Source organism: Anolis carolinensis, chromosome 1 (genome assembly GCF_035594765.1).
Source record: "Anolis carolinensis isolate JA03-04 chromosome 1, rAnoCar3.1.pri, whole genome shotgun sequence".
NCBI classification, from domain to species: Eukaryota; Metazoa; Chordata; class Lepidosauria; order Squamata; family Dactyloidae; genus Anolis; species Anolis carolinensis.
In genome coordinates this window covers 303,061,506-303,079,728 of record NC_085841.1, presented here as the reverse complement: position 1 = coordinate 303,079,728, position 18,223 = coordinate 303,061,506, and the positions used below count along the sequence as shown (strand labels likewise).

The following is an 18,223-nucleotide window of genomic DNA, read 5'->3' as shown; positions in this document are numbered from 1 at the left end:
TCAAGCATCTTGGTCTCTCTACTAATGTCCCGATCCTTAAACACTCTCTGCTTCATTCAGGAAAATACTTCACAGAGCTCAGGCGGTGTTGTACTAGATAATCACATTCACTAATATAATGGTCTCCTCAGGAGGAACAAGCTTTGGGCTGGTGTGGTGGATTCCTTGTTATTCCCTTATATGGTGTGACATTTTCAGCGATGGGGCTCCTCACTCACACTGGCTATTACCTCTGGAAGCAGTTCTAGGAGCATAGCTCGCCAAGGAAAATTAGAGTGCCATTGTCTCCTCACTCCCTCCCCCCCCCCCCCCACTTTGTTTTGTTTTGTTTTGTTTTGTTGGCACCCGGATATTTGGTGCATTTATATCAAGACAGAGTATTGTTCTATCTAATCTCACACTATCTTTTCCTAGCTTGGACTGGAGATACTTAATGCTTTTTCATTTCAAGATGAACCAGATCCAACTCTACTAACTTCTAGAATAAGACAAGTTAGATTGATATTTAGATTGATATTTAGATCAACAAGAGAACATTTATTTATGAGCATTTAAAAGCATTATAAATGTACACTACTTAAATTGTATGATTAATTTAGCATTCAGCCATTAGTATTCCATCTCTATTTTATAGTACTCAGGAATTACTGTAAGTCTAAATCCTGAGTATATATGACATGCTTTGGGAATATTGGTTAAATACATATATTTCATCTAAATATATATTATCTTGGTTGGATTCTTGATTTAGCACAGTTGACTGTAGTAAGTTTGTTGTCCCCTTTATCCTTCTGAAAATGTTATGTTATTTGGTTTACATAGAGCCACTGCTCGTGTAGAAAAGATTGCACTCACTCGTGTTTTAAATGTTTCGTTAGAAACAGTCCCTATTTCTGGATACAGATTTCTGCCTTCAAACTCTTTTCATACTCAGGATTAATTTGCAGCAGTCTCTATTGTAAAAAGTAAATTGTAGCGAACATATTTCTTTGAAATGTTTGTCAAAAAAGTGAACAAATAATTGTAAATGCCTAACAGTCATGGACAATTCGTGTGACAGGAGTACCAGCAACACAATAAAAAAGCTGATTTACAACTTTATATAAATGGTTTGAATGACATATGAAATGATGAATATCCTGATTGTGACTTCATCAGTTTTTTTTCTTCTCATAAAAGCTAAAAGGGCAAAGGAGCTAAACTTGTGCTTTCTTGTGACCTTCTGTCTCAAGATAGGCTTCAGCTACATTTATTTCCCAGATGATTAAACTGTGAATGTGTCCTCTCAGCTATGGAAGCTATTTCTTCCTGTAATCTTCTCCTGAGATATATGAGGAATACATAGCAGGAACCTGTGGTTTAAATAGTTATAGTCTTTTGTGTTCTTGTCGTAGGACTTTCTTCCAGATCTTAAAACTTACTTTACTTACTTAATGCAGATACTGACATGCCTCAGTAAATAAGACTTTGAGGATCTAGAATATTCCTAAGACTCTCAGTGATAATGTTCCCAACCCAAGTTTATATGCTAAGAAATAAATTTACTGAAAAATCAGTTTAGTAAAGTTATTTTTGATGTTACTGCATGGTTGGTGTTGGATTTTCCATACAAATTTGCCTACGAAAGTTTGATGTTTGTCTTTGCATGTAGAGTCCAACAAACTGAGTTTGCTGCTTGTTCTTCTGTGTCTCTAAATTTATATGAGCGTGGAATTGAAATTATGGTGGATTCTTTGTTATATGCTTTTGCTAGAGTGTCCTTTTTTGTTGATGAATGCTACTGGGAGCGATATAATGAGCCCTGGAACATCTGAGTCCCAGCTTATGTTTCCATATTTTCTTTTATAAGTGAAGTCTGGATGAAAGCTGCCCTGATTTTCAGGACCACTCCAGTGATTTCTTGACATTCCATTATTTAAATGTCTCAAATCACTTAAAGGTTCTCCTTTAAGGCAGAATTACAATGTTTCTTTCTAGTGTGGGAAAAGTGGCTTATTGAGATAGTAGCAGAGTCCAAATGGATTTCTCCGAATAACAACCAGCTATTTTTTTAATAATAGTAGTTGCTGGACGCTAAGGATTTGAGAATAAATGTGTGTGTTTTATTGTTTGTAGATCTTTCTGTCCAGACTCTTAAGCTCACTCCTTAGATTTGTTCCGGTTAAAGGACTTCAATATAACTCTGTTTCTATTCCTTCAGGGCAGGGTGCACTTCCTGGGGCACAGCCAGGTAGGTGGTGTACCTGGCACTCTTGTCATCAGCGCTTAAGATCATGGCATCCTTTAGCATGACTGTGGCCTGTGGCTGGGTTATCTCAGGGGAGCCCAAATTCTGCAAAGCTGCAGACTGCGTCCCAGAATCTTAAAGTTGTACTTGTTGTGCATTCTGTTATGTAGATTGCAGTTATGCTTGCTTATCCTTTAGCAAGTAATACAAACATCTAGCCGGTACTGCTTCATATTACTTTCCCGACTGGATATGGTTTTTGGAAAATCTCTGGTGGAGGTCTAAGCGGATTTCAGCTTGCAGGCTTCACTTTGCTTCTTCCTCCTTTTTTCCTTGGATGATGATGGGCTCACTATCCACTGGGAAAAATGTGTTAAAAGAGTTTGTAGAATTTATCTTGACAGTAATGCATTACTTATCGTTATTTGAAGCTATGGAGGATAGAACAGTGCTTACTTTATTCCTATGTAGCATACATGGGCTTAGCGATTAAAACATCTTCTGGAAGACTTTCAACCTTCATCCTGGCAGTAGGCTGAGATCTTTGTAAAACAGAGCTGATGATCGCTATTGTCTTCCAAGTTTGTTCTAATTCCATTACACGAAGCTTCTGTTCTTCATCTCTTCTTTCAAAAAACACTGTGCTGCTGATTCAGATGGAACTGTGAGTTAAATGTAACCTTCAAGTGTTTGCTAGTGTCATTTTTCATCTTTTAAGTGTAGACATCTCTTAGCTTCCCCAGGAACATTAGTAACCTGCTTCTAGAAGCTTGGTGAAGATCAGTAGAGAAATGACATCTTGAATTTTCTATCTTTGTTTGTGCCCACAGCCTAATTATGCTTTCTATAATTCGAGATATTTAAATACCTAGGAAGAGATTTAGAGCTTCTCGAGAGTGCTTGTAAGCCAAAGTCACCAGGCTTATCATTTCACTCTTCACTTTTAGGTTTGTGTCATCAATCTGAATCCTATTGCTTTGTAGTGTTTCAAAAAAAGGAGAACGGCAATTTTCTCGAGTAATTTAGAATAATGTGTCATTTCTTGCATTCACTCCTCCATATTGAACAGTGAGTTCTATATTCTAAAATTCTTCCTGAAATTATGCTTTTATATATTATAATTTGATTCCTTATTCACATAGATCTGTTCCAAAAGTTCCTTTGAGATGGACAGAATTTCTGATATAAGAAGCTTGTTAACCAGAGGTTTCTCAGAAAAAAAATGTTCAGCTACACTTAAGTGCAGGTTTCCTAGACAGAGATAGGTTGCATAGAAAGGATTCTCTTAGTTGTGTTAACTCCATATCTTACCATTTTGTGGCCTGAAAATCTGTAAGTAGAATATTTTTATGTTAGCAGAACATATCTATAATAGTGGAATAGTTTTGTACTATAATTTTAGGTTTACTGTCTTTCTGCTAAAACAATGTTTTTTCCTTAAATTTCATAGAAATCAGACATTTGACATATGATTCGAAGCATGCCTACTATTGTCGAGGCACTTTGTTTAGTAGCTTTCAGGTCTGCTTAGTATATCACAGCCACATTTCCTAAACTTACAGAATTTGTAATGCATGTGATACTTTATAATTCATTGGCCATTGGTTGCTACATGGAGTTAGGCACCTGTTTTCATGTTTTCTAGAACAAGTCATTTGAGATGAAAGGATTTGGATAATCATTTAGTGTTGTTTGCATGCTACGTAGTTGGACTATCATTTAGGAGTACTACTCTCGAGCAGGAGATATTCATGTACATTAATGTCCCATGATTTTCATTTTTTGAAAAAACTGCAAAAGTCTGCAGAAAATGGTTACAGATGGTTGTATCAATATAGATGATGCATTCTAATTGTACATAACCAGAGGCATTGATCTGGCTGTTTTTAGATTTTGTTCTTTTGTCTTATCTTAAAAATTCACATTGAAAGAAAGGGCCACATTATCAAAGGTCACGGTTCCATTTCTTAGTTAAAAGTAGGTGTTGGCAGAGTTTAAGTACTGCAATTCATATCTTCATCAAAATGTAGTCTTTTCTGACACTCTTTACAGCAGCTTTCTGTTACACAATTTGGTAAGTTTCCGGTCATGATTATATTGTGCAGTTCAGCAAAACTGAAAAGTATTTTGCCTTCTTAGAAAGCGATGTGAGGCTGGAAAAGAAACTCAACATCATTGCATCATCTGCAGGGTTATGACACCCTCAGTGAACTGCTAAAAGCATCTGCAATCTACTGTAGGGCATATACTGGATGGGCAATGGGCATATTGTACATAGTCTTAAGGTTATGAAATTCTTGGGAAGCTGTCTGAAAGTCTTTTGCTTAAGTACTTTGTTTTGGGCAACCATGGGATAAACGGTTGAATGTTGATCTTGTGACCTGGCTGTAGGTGTACTGTATATGGTGACTCTAGATTACCCTTGCATTGTTTTCACCTAGTTTTTTGTCTGATGGTTGCAATATTGTTCCGCTGTTCCCTTCTCCTTCAGCATGCTTCAGATCTGTTCATGGGATGGTATATTACCCTTCCCTCTCCCTTTTCATGGCTTTTCTGTGTTGCTGACCCTCCTACCTTAATAGTTTTCTTGACTTTTGTAGTATAGATGTAAACATGTGGACTGAGTCATTTTTATTGTTATATGATCTATGTATGTGGTGGACAGAGACTGGCATGGAAGGAGGAAATTGAACAGGGGCAAAGGAAAGCACTTCACCATAGTTAAGATTAGGAGTTGATAAAGAATGAGACATTTTGAGTCGTTGGTTACCACTGTCTTTGATTTGTGTAGGTGGGAGCTATTTTTAATTTATGTGTAAGATAGCAGTATCATATACACTAATATATGATCACTCCATCCAGAGTATTATTCTCAGCTGTGCAGAGCCTGGGGGGTCCAAATGAATTTCTCTGTTTATTACTATGAAGAATTTAATGAGATGACTCAAAGCCATAACATGTGCAAAAAACCTCAAAATATTCATTTCAACATAAAAGATAAGCCATGAATTAGATCTATGAAAAGAACAGAACATAAGAAATAAAGGAAAGTGAATAAATTTCTTGTGTGTGTATCCCATGATGCAGTGCTTCGTCGAAATGTGCAATGAATTTCATCTTGGATTAAAGGTGAAGTAGGCTTTTATGTGCAAGATTTCAACACATACCATTAACTACAATCAGCCCTTTATGAGCTCCTAATCTTCCATTTGTTCCTTATCTTCAGTTTAAAATTGTTATTTTTGCAGCTGTTAGTTTATGTATTGATTGATTCATAGTATTAACTCTATCCATCAGCCAGAACACTTTCAGGGCATTTCACAAATCATTCATTTGACAAATCCCTGCCCTCGGGTTTAGAATGTGAATACTGAAGACACAAAGCGAAGGAGGTGGCCACATGGGTGGGGATAACATTTGGCTTTAAGATTGAAGAAGACCTAACTATTTGTTTCACTGAGAAGTTTTTTTTAAGTTTGAGATGAAATTTGAGGGATAGTAGTCTAATTGCAAAGGGTCCAAGAAAATGTAGATGAAAAAGTTAATTGACAGAGAAATTGAAGTTAAAACATGAAATAAAATACAGAAGTTTAAATCTCTCTAGGGGAGGAGGATTAGGAGGACATAAAAGGAGAGAGGAAAGAAAATGTGGGAAACCTAGATTTATTCACATTTTCCAACAAGCCGAAGACAAGTCCAGGAAAAGTAAGGTGTATTTCAGCACATCGAGGCAACCAGGAAGAAAAGAGCTTGTATGTGAAAAAGAAAAGTGCATGCAATATGAAAACCTAGTGAAAAATTGATTCTGTTCTTTTTTTTAAAAGGACAAATTTTATGACCAAAACTCATCAAAACATGAAATACCTGCTGGCAGAGGTAGATCTGGGCCTGATTCAGTGTGTTGATAGTACTAGCATGTTGTTGTTTTATATCTTCCAAGAGGTTTCTAAATTATGGTGACTCTTAAAATGAACCAATTATGGGTTTTTCTGGCTTACCATTCTTCTGAGACTGAATGTGACTTACCCCAGATTATCCAGTGCTCACCTTTTTCATTGCTGAGCAGGGATTTGAATCCTCTCCCAGACTCCTAGTCCAGTATTCAAGCCACTGCATCACACTGGCTCTCTAATATTAGTGTACAGTAAAAAAAAAACTTTAGATAGCCCAGGATGCATGTACTTGACAGATCCCTTTCCCCAGTTACTGATCATCTTGAATTTAAGATTTCTGGGGGATAGGGGGTGTTTTCAGTCCATTTAATGAATGTAGTCTATAGTGTAGCAAGATGTGATTCAGTTTTCGTGGTGATTCCATCCTGACTATAGAGCTTTTCACAGTGGGTATTGGGGTTATCCCCCTCACTGCTGTGATTTAGGTATCATGTGAAAATCACTTTTGAAGGTGGAGTGCTTCCTTTGTTCTGTTGCTGATGTTGGCCGATGGTTTATTTGTATTTTATTTTATATCTGTCATAATAAATATATCTTCATGGTGTCAGCATCTTATACTGTATTTTATTTCAGTTTTGAGCTACTCTGGCCTCTTTGTGGGGAATTATGGGATATAAGTAAATAATAGCAACCTCAATTCTCTATATATCAGTTCTTATGTAGCTAAAGCATTCATAAGATAAAAATTCCTCAAACCTGTGACTACATTTTACAGAAGTTCAGTTTTTTTTAGAAGAAAAAACAAACAGTGGTCCAATAACAACTGGACATATGTATTTGGGTGTTGAACGTTGCATGACCGTTTGATGTAGTGGGGAACTGAAAATATGTCATTATGAGAAAATGTGCATTATTTGTGGCTTTCAGATATTTCACCTTTTGTTAAAATGTGATGTAGCGATATCTTGATCAGCCATGAATAAGACTGATTTGTTACCAAAAAAGTTTCTAGATAGATTTTCTCTGTCATTTGCCCTCTTACCCTGTTTCCCTGAAAATAAGACATCCCCAAAAAATAAGACCTAGTAGAAGTTTTGCTGAATTGCTAAATATAAGACCTCCCCCGAAAGTAAGACCTAGCAAAGTTTTTGTTTGGAAGCATGTCCGGTGCCCGCCAAACAAAACACCATAACATGCAGGATTGGTAAATGTATATTATTATTATTATTATTATTATTATTATTATTATTATTATTATTATACCCTGCCTCCATCTCCCCAGAGGGACTCGGGGCGGCTTACATACCAGTTGTATATGGAAATAATGGTAGTAACAAGAAATTATTGACAGGAGTCACAGTTTGTCTGGTTTAGTTATATTGGTTTGTGATGATAACTACTGTACAGTATAGAATCAATGTTTTTTTTTTTTTTGTTCAACAATGAATATGAATTCTTCTTCATGGAAAAATACAACATCCCCTGAAAATAAGACCTAGCGCATCTTTGGGAGTAAAAAATAATATAAGACACTGTCTTATTTTCGGGGAAACACGGTAGTAAAGAAGGATCAGAATCCTCAGATATTTATTAATGATATTCTCTTCTTAATTTGGGATTGTAAAGTGGGGAACACAAAGTCAACTGGGCTGGAGGGGATAACCTCTGTAATGAATTACCTCCATCTTCATAGCAGGAAAACTGTATCACACCTCAGCATACCCTTATGATGATGAAAGAGTCCAACAATATCCTTAAAGTCTATCAAAGCTTGTATCCTGTCTTTCCTCTGCAGAATGTACAACTTTGTACCCACAGGAAAGGGGTACTGGTATAGGAATTCCATAGGCTTGCCTTTACAAGGAAGAATCTAGAAGTAGTTACAAGCTTTTACAATAGGTAACTATAAGTGTTAGACTAAACTGTAAATATTCATGAAATAAAGGATTATTTTGTAAAATTGTGTTGCCAAATGATTGATTCATTCCAGTGATATTCAAGTAGAGTGGAAGCACAATCTGTTTCTTTATTTTTATTTTACTTACCAAAATAAACTGTCCAAGTGTCCAGATCTGTTTCTAGAGACTTTTACTGACAAGTCAGTATTATTGCTACTAGCAATAAGTACTGGCTTCTACAGAGATCATAAGCTTCATATTAGTGATTTCCCTTGCTTTAAGGATCTGAGCTCTCATGTGGTAGCAGCTATATTTTCCCAGACCTAGTCTTGTGGTATTATAGTAATCAAATTACCCGTATTTACTCGACTATAATGCGTTTTCTCAATTTTGAAGGTGCACATTATAAAAAATGGATTTGCATTCGAATGCAATGCACCCAACAGTGCAGGCATAGCATGTCAGGGAGACAGTATGATTGAGGCCATTTGGGAAGCCATACCCCTCTGTCAGGCCAAGGCTGATAAACTTGCTAGCTTTGCACGATGCTCAACTGGCTTCATGCTTCATTCATGATGCCTTCAAAACCAACGGGGACTTGACGACCTCATGGGAGGCAGGATCCTCAGCTAAGTGGCAGGAACAAGTAGGTTAGCAGCCGGGTGCTCCTCTTCCTTCTGTGGTGTCATGAAGCCCTGAGGCTGGGAACATCATCTTCATGACCCCCCCCCCCCCCCCCGGGTCCAGCCCCCGAGATTCCAGGTTCCTCCAACCCTTTTCACGCAGGTTGGTTTCTTTGCCATCATATCTAATGTGCACTTCAATTTTAGCAAGGTAATTTTGCCAAAAAAGGTGAGCATTAGACTTGAGTAAATATGGTAGGTCAATTGCCTGTTTGAGGGAGCTGGAAAAAATTAAAGATTATTTACAACATGCATGTTGCAGCACAGTGGGACATTTCTGTGCGTCATTCTTCAGTTTGCTATTGGCTTGATGTACCTTTGTCCCACATCCAATTTGCTTTTCTCCATAATGCGTGAGACCAGTTCATTACTCTGCAGTTCCTGAATTTGTTTGTTTTGTTTTCCATTTGGTGAACCTCACATACTGAAACAGCAAGTGATTTGCAGTTAGATTAGGGGAAATGTGGACAAGAACAGTGTCCTGTAAACAGATTAGTAATTTATTCTCCATCTGTGTGGGAATAATTTTTCTTTGCTTTTGGATTACATACTAACATTAGTAACACAAAGTGCTTTTGTAGCACCATAAAGACTGACTGAGAGAATGAAGTTGTTATCATAAGCTTTTGTGGATTTATGCTACCAACTTTGTTTCCTCAGTCTCTAAAATCCCTTTATATTGCTGATACTCCAGACTTAACATGGTTAGGTCTTTAAATTCAAACATACATTGTATTCACCATAATAGCATTGTGGATATTTTTCTCCTCTGTGCTGTCATTATCATAATTCCAAATCAGGTCGTCTTCAGTTGACTCAAGGATATCGTGGCTTACATCATTTTTTAAAAAATACCACCTCCATTGGGCCAACATTCTCCTCCACCTCTCGCCCTTGAGATCCTGTGCCTTCATAGCCTTTTTCCAGAATGACACCTTGAGATCTTTATGAAGGTGAAGTTATGTAATGTTAATTTTTGTGACAAGCCAGGCCATTTTAATTTTCTATTTCCATTTGAATGATGTAGCAACAGTCAAGTACTAAGCAGTGCTTGCACCATTGCACCTCCTTTTCTAGAGGCTCCTTGATTGGTCTTTTAACCTTCTGTGATATGTGCCATTCTTGTTTTCAGGTGATGACAAGTATGGGCGGAAAGTTATTTTGTTCAGTGCCTGCCGGATGCCCCCCAGCTATCAGCTTGATCATGTGAAATTGCTGAGGTGCGTGTAACTATAAAGGAACACCTGTTTTGGTGAAACTTAGTCCTGACAATCTTCCTTAAGAATTCCATTCTACAGGTGATAGTAATTTGGGGCTGGCTATATCTTTGAAAAATCTTTCAGTGTCGAAGCCAGAATTTGCCTCCAGCTCTCCTTTTGAAGAGCCATATCTTAATATCTTATTCCTTGCAGTAGCTAGATTGTCTTTGTTCTGACCTTAGAACATTAAAAATAAATACATATTAAAGATATGACCATCTTCCTTCAGCTATTTGAAGTATACATTGGACCAGTATGTGGAGAGCGACTACACTTTAGTGTATCTGCACCATGGCCTGACTAGTGAGAACAAGCCATCACTAAGCTGGCTACGGGATGCCTATCGGGAATTTGATCGCAAGTAAGTGTACTTAGATGTAAAATTTGAAAAATTAGCATTGCAAGGATTTGATATATAATTAGAATTGTTATATAGGATGCCTTAAGGGTTATATAGCCTAGTTCAGAGCTTTTCAAATTGTGTGTCGCGACACATTGTGTCAACTGCACTGTATAGGTGTATCACACGAACGTCATGAGAAACCTCTGAATCTATATGAAATAAGCAAGAAGTACTATGTTGTTAGAAATTTAAATGAATGATTTGTTGTGTTTCTATACATTTCATTATTATGGTTTATTTATGTGTCTGTATCCGTTATAAGGAGTTGGTTTAGCATCCGTTTGCTACTAAAACTGAATTATTGTGTCACAAAATAATACATGTATAAAAGGTGTGCCACCAACATGAGATCATTGGAAAGTTCTGGCCTAATTGCTTTTTTCAGGCAAATGGTTTGGGATGGGTGCACATTTTTCTCACAGCAAGTCAAGTTCTTTCTTGTTTATCTTACCATTTTAGATACAAAAAGAATATCAAAGCATTGTATATTGTGCATCCAACTATGTTCATCAAGACACTGCTGATTCTCTTCAAGCCTCTGATCAGGTAGGAAAGGTGATTGTGCTATTTTTTGCAACCCTTTACTTTTTCCAGCTCCCCAGAATGGCTTTATCTAGCCCAAAAAAACCCTGAATGTCCATTTCTAGAAGTCTCCAGTCACAATAGTTCATTTTTTAATTGGGCTTTGGAACTTATTTGTTTATTATTAAAAAAATACTCTTTTCTGAAATGGATTTCCAGATAATACCTTTTTTGGTAATCCACATGGCCCTCGAAGGGGCTTGAGGCAGAAAAATGGTCACCAGCCTGCAATTTCCTGCTCCTAGTATTTATTGGGTCTTCATTCCTGACCTTCCTCCAAAGATAATAAATTTGACCCTCTTATTACTTTTTCCAATTTTCCCAGCCATAACAAGTTTCCTTCAATTTTTCCTTTATGTTTAATCTTTCTGTGACCAACTTAGCTTGCATAATGTATTTTGCGAAGGCAAGAGGGAAGGTGCTGCCATGTTTTCACACTTCTTTTACTTGTTTAGCAGACAATGCAGAAATTGTTCTATAAATTAGTTCCATGGTGATGTGAAAACCCTGAGAATATTGTTTGTCCTTTCCTTCTTTTTGCTTATGGTCAGCTGTAGAATTCAGCTTTGATTAATGATATGTTTTGACTTGTGTTGGGTCACTGTCCCTGTCTTACAGGAATCACAAGTTCCTAGCTTTTGCTGAGCCTGTGCTTACATTGTTTGCATAAGTGTCACTAAGTTGGCTGATAACCCAGGCTTCCTACAGAGATTTCCTGGTCTCTGTCAGGGAGTTGTGTGGGAGGCAGAATGAAAACATAAAGCACTGTTCAGGGTTAGTGGAATCTTCAAGCTACAATACTGTCTTTAGGAAGAAGAGCAGCTTCCAATCCCTCACCAAGTTTAAGGATAAACTATCATTCCAGTTGCCTATTAATTAGTATGTATGTGCAGTGAATAATATGAGGGTATGCATGAGTACCATATTTAATCGCATAATAGTTGCATCCCCGGTTTTTGGGTCCTGGTTTTTGTATTTAAGGATTCCTTGCATAAAAGTCGCAGTCTTGATTTAGGCAGTCCCGTCATTGTAAACACTCATTTGCCTGCCTATCCACCCACCCAAATACTCTCCTACCCACTTCACTCACTCACTCACTCACTCATCTCTCGCCTGTTCAAAGACCCATGCATGCATTCACTCGGATGCCCATCCATCTGCTGCCTACGTCCTTCCAGGAACGCTGGTGACTTAGCCTCTATCTTGCAGCCACTGAAAATATTGATGAAAAAGCCCTTAGAGATTACTTGAGCCATGGTCCCAATATAGACAGTTAAGAGAATACTAACAAAGTAAATGAATTTATGGAAAAATAAACATTTTGTGATAAAATAATGATATCAGGGACAAAAAGACAATTACAAAAATGTATAAGAAACTATTAAAATTGATAACAGAAACAGAACAAGTTAAAGATTGTAAGATTAAATGGGCGGCCAATATAGGTGGCCAATAAGAATGGAAAAATGGGAAAATATATGGAATCACAAATTGAAGCCAATCTACTCATACGACCTAAAGGAAAATTGGTATAAAATGATGCATTGCTGGTACATAACCCCACAAAAGTTAGGAAATTTTCAAAGGAAGTTCATGAGATATCCCAGAAAATCCTAAATATTAAATCCTAAATGAATCCTGAGTACTTCCTATTAGGGATTATTGATTTGAAAATGGACTTAAATGATTAAATACTTTTCAATTATTTAATAACGGTGGCAAGAATAGTATACACAAGAAACTGGAGACAAGAAGAAATACCCACCATAGATCATTGGTTAATTAAAATAATGGAAGTAAGGAACATGGACAGACTGACATATTTATTAGCAAAACATCAATGATTACCAAAGAAAACAACAGACTGGTAACCTTTTGTAGAATATATGAATAAAGAAAACAGAATTCTAATAGTATAATTGCATACAAGAGGACATACTATCCGCTGAAGGACAAATAACGAATTAGGAAATCTGAGCAACAGATAAATATAAAAGACGTAAGAAAGAAATTTTATCTGGCAAGGAAGAGGGTTGGAAGGACACAAAGTAGATATAGTTATTTTATGGGGTTTTTCTTTCTCTTTTGCTTTCTCATTTTATCTTACATTCATTTTTTTTCTTTTTTAATAATTGTATTGTGTCTTACTATATTGCCTCATAGTAATATACATTGTTTAGATTTTATGATATGTAGTCAAAACCTTAATTAAAATTTTTTAAAAAAGAGTTGGGAAAACATCATGGAAAACATTTTTGTGAAAAGCTTTAAAAACCTGGCATTTCTAATGCACTGGATAGATCAGAAGATGATGCACTGTGTGAGAGTGATGCATAGGGGCAAAAAGACAGCACATCAAATACTGTCAGCAATGACTTTGGCGTGCAGTCTTCCAAAAAAGGAAGATTAAAATGTTTTAACTATGTAAATTTGTTTTCTGAACACTTCTGAATATGTTCTCAAGTTCTTTCCAACATTGTTTTATTAAAAAGTTACTGTTTCAGAAAAAGGCTCCCCCGTTGCATAATAGTCTCACCCCCATTTTCCCCCCCCAAAAAAAGGTAGGTGTGTGTGTGTGTGTGTGTGTGTGTGTGTGTGTGTGTGACTGTTATGCAGTGAAATGCGGGTGTTTTTTTTTTTGACTTTTTTTTTTGAGCACCATTCTTCATAGAGTTCTATGTCAACCAGCCATCCTTAAGTATGTTACTGCTGCTCCATAACTAACTACCCTAATATTGATGTGCTGTCGAAGGCTTTCATAACCGGAATTACCGGGTTGCTATGAGTTTTCTAGGATGTATGGCCATGTTCCAGAAGTATTCTCTCCTGACATACCCAAATATCCTTACATGCAGTTTTGTCATCTGTCTTGCAGCTTTAAGTTTGGACGCAAGATTTTCTATGCAAACTACCTGAGTGACTTGGAGGAACATGTGAAGCTGGAACAGCTGGGGATCCCAAGCCAAGTGTTAAAGTGAGACTATTTGCTTTCTCCCAGATTTCTTAGAGGTGTCTGCACCAAAGAGAATGGCTGAATGGGAGAAAAGAGAAGGGGGAGAGAGTGGAGAAAAAAGTATTCAGGAGTCTAGTTTGCTTTACATTTTCATATAATTTGTGAATTGATGGGATGATTCTTAACAAAAGTATTTCTTTTTCTTCATATTTGGGCCCCATTTCCTACTGCCTTTATGTTGGATGCTGTTTCTCAGACATCCCTCTGTCTTCCCCCCCCCCCCCACTTTATTCTTTTAGCTGCCAGGGAGCTAATTTTTAATCTCTTGAATTGAGACTTTATCCTGCTGTCAGCCTGGCCTTATGGTGCCAGATATTGCCACTTTACATGCACCTCTTAGCTTTCTCAGAGGTATGCAGCAAGTTCTATACAATAACTGTTGTAGGAGGACTTTGTGGAAGGACTTGCCAGAACTTTCTCTTATGAGTTCCTGTGAAAAGAAAATGATAGACATCAGCTTTGAATTCTCTTTGTAAAATGGGATGATGCCATACATACCTTTCTCTGTCTTTCTCCCCCTGTAGGTATGACGAATATCTGAGATCACTACAAAAGCCCTCGCAAATTCCTCAGAAAGTAACACCACCTCGCCCACCATTGCCAAACCAACAGTTTGGAGTTTCTCTCCAGCAGTGAGCATTACTATTATTTTATTTAACCTTTTAGCCCAGTGCTGCCTATGTTTTATCTCTGAGTAATTCTGGAAATAGTTTCCAATAGTCTTGAATCTATAGTTGTGCTCAGTGTTTTTCCTGCCATTCTGAACTGCCAAGATTTCATTCTGAGAGAAGGTGGAGATTAGATTAGATTCAAAGACTTTCCAATACTTTTGTGGTTTTCCCACTATTTGAGTTGTCATATGATTTTTTGACTCCTGCTGTGTATTGTCTGAGGCCTTCCTCTGTACGTCATTTACATCAAGAAAGTTTAGGAAAAGCAACAGGAAGGATCTAAACTTCTCCTTTTTCAACAGGTTATGGGAGAAGAGCCCAGACCAGAATCCTATCCCACTGGTGATCAAGGAAACAATTGCCTATCTACAGGAGCATGGTGAGTGAGCTAGGAAAATCTCTGTTCTGATTTATCTTATGTTTCGTTCAGTGTCTTACTTGGTTGCATAAATTTTAGCTGTCTAGCTGAGCTGTCTGGAAGGTAACAAATCTACTCTGGATTTTACCTGGGCTGTGGCACAGCTGGTTAGTAGCCAGCTGCAATAAATCACTACTGACCGAGAGGTCATGAGTTCAAAGCCAGCCCGGGACGGAGTAAGCTCCCAACCATTTAATAGTCCAGCTTGCTGTTGACCTATGCAGCTGAAAGACAGTTGCATCTGTCAAGTAGGAATTTAGGTACTGCTTATGCGGGGAGGCTAATTTAACTAATTTACGCCATAAAATCTCCAGTGGCGTGCGGAAGAATGAGGAAGTATTCCATCAAGGACTTGGTGTCACAAGTGGATGGTGAAGCAGTAGCTCCCCCTGTGGCCAGAATCGAACATACCCTCATGAAGCCAGAAGCTGGAACGTTAAATTGCCTCTGTGTCTGTCTATATGTGTTGTCTATATATGTCGTATGTCTAATGGCATTGAATGTTTGCCATGTATATGTGCATTGTGATCTGCCCTGAGTTCCCTTCGGGGTGAGAAGGGCAGAACATAAATACTGTAAATAAATAAATAGTAAATACCTCACTCCTCCCATTGTGCTCCAGATTAAATGGGTACTCTGTTGGTGCAGGAGCATGGTTCAGTACCAGTGGAGTTCCCACTCAGCTCAGAGTAGTTGTGATAGAAGTTGTGTTAAAATTGAGAGTGATTTTCTTTTCCCTACAGGGGCAGATCCCCTGGCCACTAGCCAGTCAGCAAACTTCAGATGATATAGCCCCATCCTGCCATGAAATTATTTTTTCCACTTTTTCAAAGTGGAATTAGATCACTTTGTGAGATATACGAGATATAGAGTCATTCAAACCAAATTAAATAGATAAACTGCTATAGGTGTCCTATTATGAATTTGCCCCATATGCATTCAGCATAGCTGCTCATATTGAAATATTTCTGTATGCAAGAATTATCTTGAAACAGTGGAGAAATTGTGATCCTTCCACTTTGGTTGGTACAAAAGACTCCTTATTATTGGGGATGTGTAATGCTTGTTGCTAGTGTTGCCAGTAATAGGTCTGCTCTAAGCTCTTGCCCTTTTCTCTCTCTAGCTCTTACTACACAGGGGATTTTTCGTCGATCAGCAAACACACAAACTGTTAGAGAAGTTCAACAGAAGTACAATATGGGTAAGCACTTGTTATCATGTCCCAAGAATATGACCTCCATTCCCACTCTTCCTTTCCCTTCTGCCTAGGCCTTAAGTCTGCCTTCAGCACATGGAAATCTTCCCACACAACAAGGAATTTTATATTTGAATAGAACTTTGTTAGGAACCTGGCTGGAACCCAAAAACCTGTTCTCTTTGACATAAACCTATTTGAGAATAGATGTTCCCACATACTGAGTAAAGGAACTTAATTAGTCTTCCGCAGCACTTGTGTTTAGTCAGTGTAACAAATCTGTCCTCTGTCTCTGGGTGTGTGTGCATTCATTGTCGCTACCATTTCTTCTCCAAACATTCCTATGTGTTGCTGATTTAGAAAAGTCTGAAGTGCCACAGATTCTTTTGCCCAACTGTCTGTCATAGTCCCAACTCACAGTATTATGATCACAGTATTATGGACGGCCCCTATGGTCTCTTCCAACTCTGGTTCTACAACATGCTTTACTATGTCGGTTTAATGATAATTTACCTCTTCCATGGCAAGCTATGCTCTCGTGCTGCTTTTGAGCTAATCTGCTTTGTCTTGTTTAGGGCTGCCTGTGGACTTCTTACAGTATGATGATGTGCATCTTCCTGCTGTGATTCTCAAGACCTTCTTGCGGGACCTTCCTGAACCCCTCCTCACTTTTGGCCTCTATAGTGATGTTGTCAATTTCTACAGTGAGTGTTTTATCTAAAGAATCCTAATTCCACAGCAGGAACCTCATCCAAATCTGCCCCGCCCACAGATATCCTGCTTTTAAAGAAAAAAAGGTATAATGTTTTCTAACGTATGCACCTCAAAGAAAACTGTTCTAGTAAAACAGCGAAGTTATTCAGAATAGCTGAAACTGTCAGAAAAATATCAGGAAAGCAAATATGGCTGAAGTTGTTTTTGAGGAAGTATTTTTCACTGTGACCTTAGCTAATCTAAATAGTGAGATCATCCGAAATGGTGGATGGTACAATGAAACTTTGCCCCAGCCCAATGTCCAAATAAGGATCAGTGGGCTCTCTTGGGAGTTTCAAGGGAGCTCCCAAATAATTGTAGCCATTATACGAGGAAAAGCCATAACAGGTCCTATTTGCTATCAAATCAATTTGACTGACAGGGACAGAGATAAATAGCATTCTTTTATCCCTGTCCCTGTTAGGAGAGCGCCTCCTATTCTGCACAGGCAAATGGTTCAATTTCTGGACCCACAGTCACCCAACCACAGGACTTCTATCTTACCTGGATTCAGTTTTGGTTTGTTGATCCGCATCTAACCAACCTGATCTTCATTTCTTCACTAGTATGATTGTGCACAGCCATACCTGAGATAACAGAACTTGACCTGGATGTCTTCTGGTTAGATATCTCATACAGTGGCAAATTATTATTACCTAAACCAGTGTAATGGACTCTTGAACAGTCTGCCTTTCTTTGGGCTTTCTTCAGCAAAGTGTTTCTCCCATGCAAGCCAACATCCTATTTGCTGGTAAATGTGCCCCACTTGTTTTGCTTCTAGGTGTAGAGGAAGAGAAACGTGTGGATGTTGTTCGCAAAACACTCCAGACTTTGCCAGAGGAAAACTACCAAGTTCTCTCTGTGTTGGTGACATTCCTTGTGCAGGTAAGCTTACTCAAACTGCTTCTGCACACCATGAACACTTTGAGATACACTGCCATAAGATACGGCCATGGTGTTGGGCTTTAAAAGGGGGTTAGATAGATTTGTAGAGGTTCTCTGTCAGTGGTTATGTACCACAAAAACTAAATGGAGCTATTTTGTTGGGAGGCAATGTATGTCTGGATAGTAGATTCTGCAGATCATCATCATTAATTTTTTCATGCTCTCCTCATTGGCGTCTTGCATCCTGTTGGCCACTGTTTGAGTTCTGGTTTTTTGGTCTTACTTATCTTACCTTTTATGAGTATTGGAGACCCATAACTGAGTGGATGTTTTGCTAAAATAG

The 18,223-nt window shown here is 37.9% G+C and overlaps 1 protein-coding gene across 3 annotated transcripts in view; it reads left to right on the top strand.

The window, feature by feature from the left end:
* arhgap1 (Rho GTPase activating protein 1) overlaps positions 1 to 18,223 on the top strand; it is a 45,942-nt gene that overhangs the window by 23,666 nt on the left and 4,053 nt on the right. For 2 of the 3 annotated variants that reach the window (XM_008104848.3, XM_003214593.3), the window contains exons 4-13: positions 2,201 to 2,230; positions 9,834 to 9,921; positions 10,190 to 10,321; positions 10,823 to 10,909; positions 13,821 to 13,919; positions 14,483 to 14,590; positions 14,932 to 15,008; positions 16,171 to 16,248; positions 16,818 to 16,946; positions 17,777 to 17,880. In XM_008104848.3, coding sequence (XP_008103055.1) covers positions 2,201 to 2,230; positions 9,834 to 9,921; positions 10,190 to 10,321; positions 10,823 to 10,909; positions 13,821 to 13,919; positions 14,483 to 14,590; positions 14,932 to 15,008; positions 16,171 to 16,248; positions 16,818 to 16,946; positions 17,777 to 17,880 — 932 coding nt within the window. The remainder of the gene's footprint in view (positions 1 to 2,200; positions 2,231 to 9,833; positions 9,922 to 10,189; positions 10,322 to 10,822; positions 10,910 to 13,820; positions 13,920 to 14,482; positions 14,591 to 14,931; positions 15,009 to 16,170; positions 16,249 to 16,817; positions 16,947 to 17,776; positions 17,881 to 18,223) is intronic. The other variant, XM_008104861.3, reaches the window with a different exon arrangement.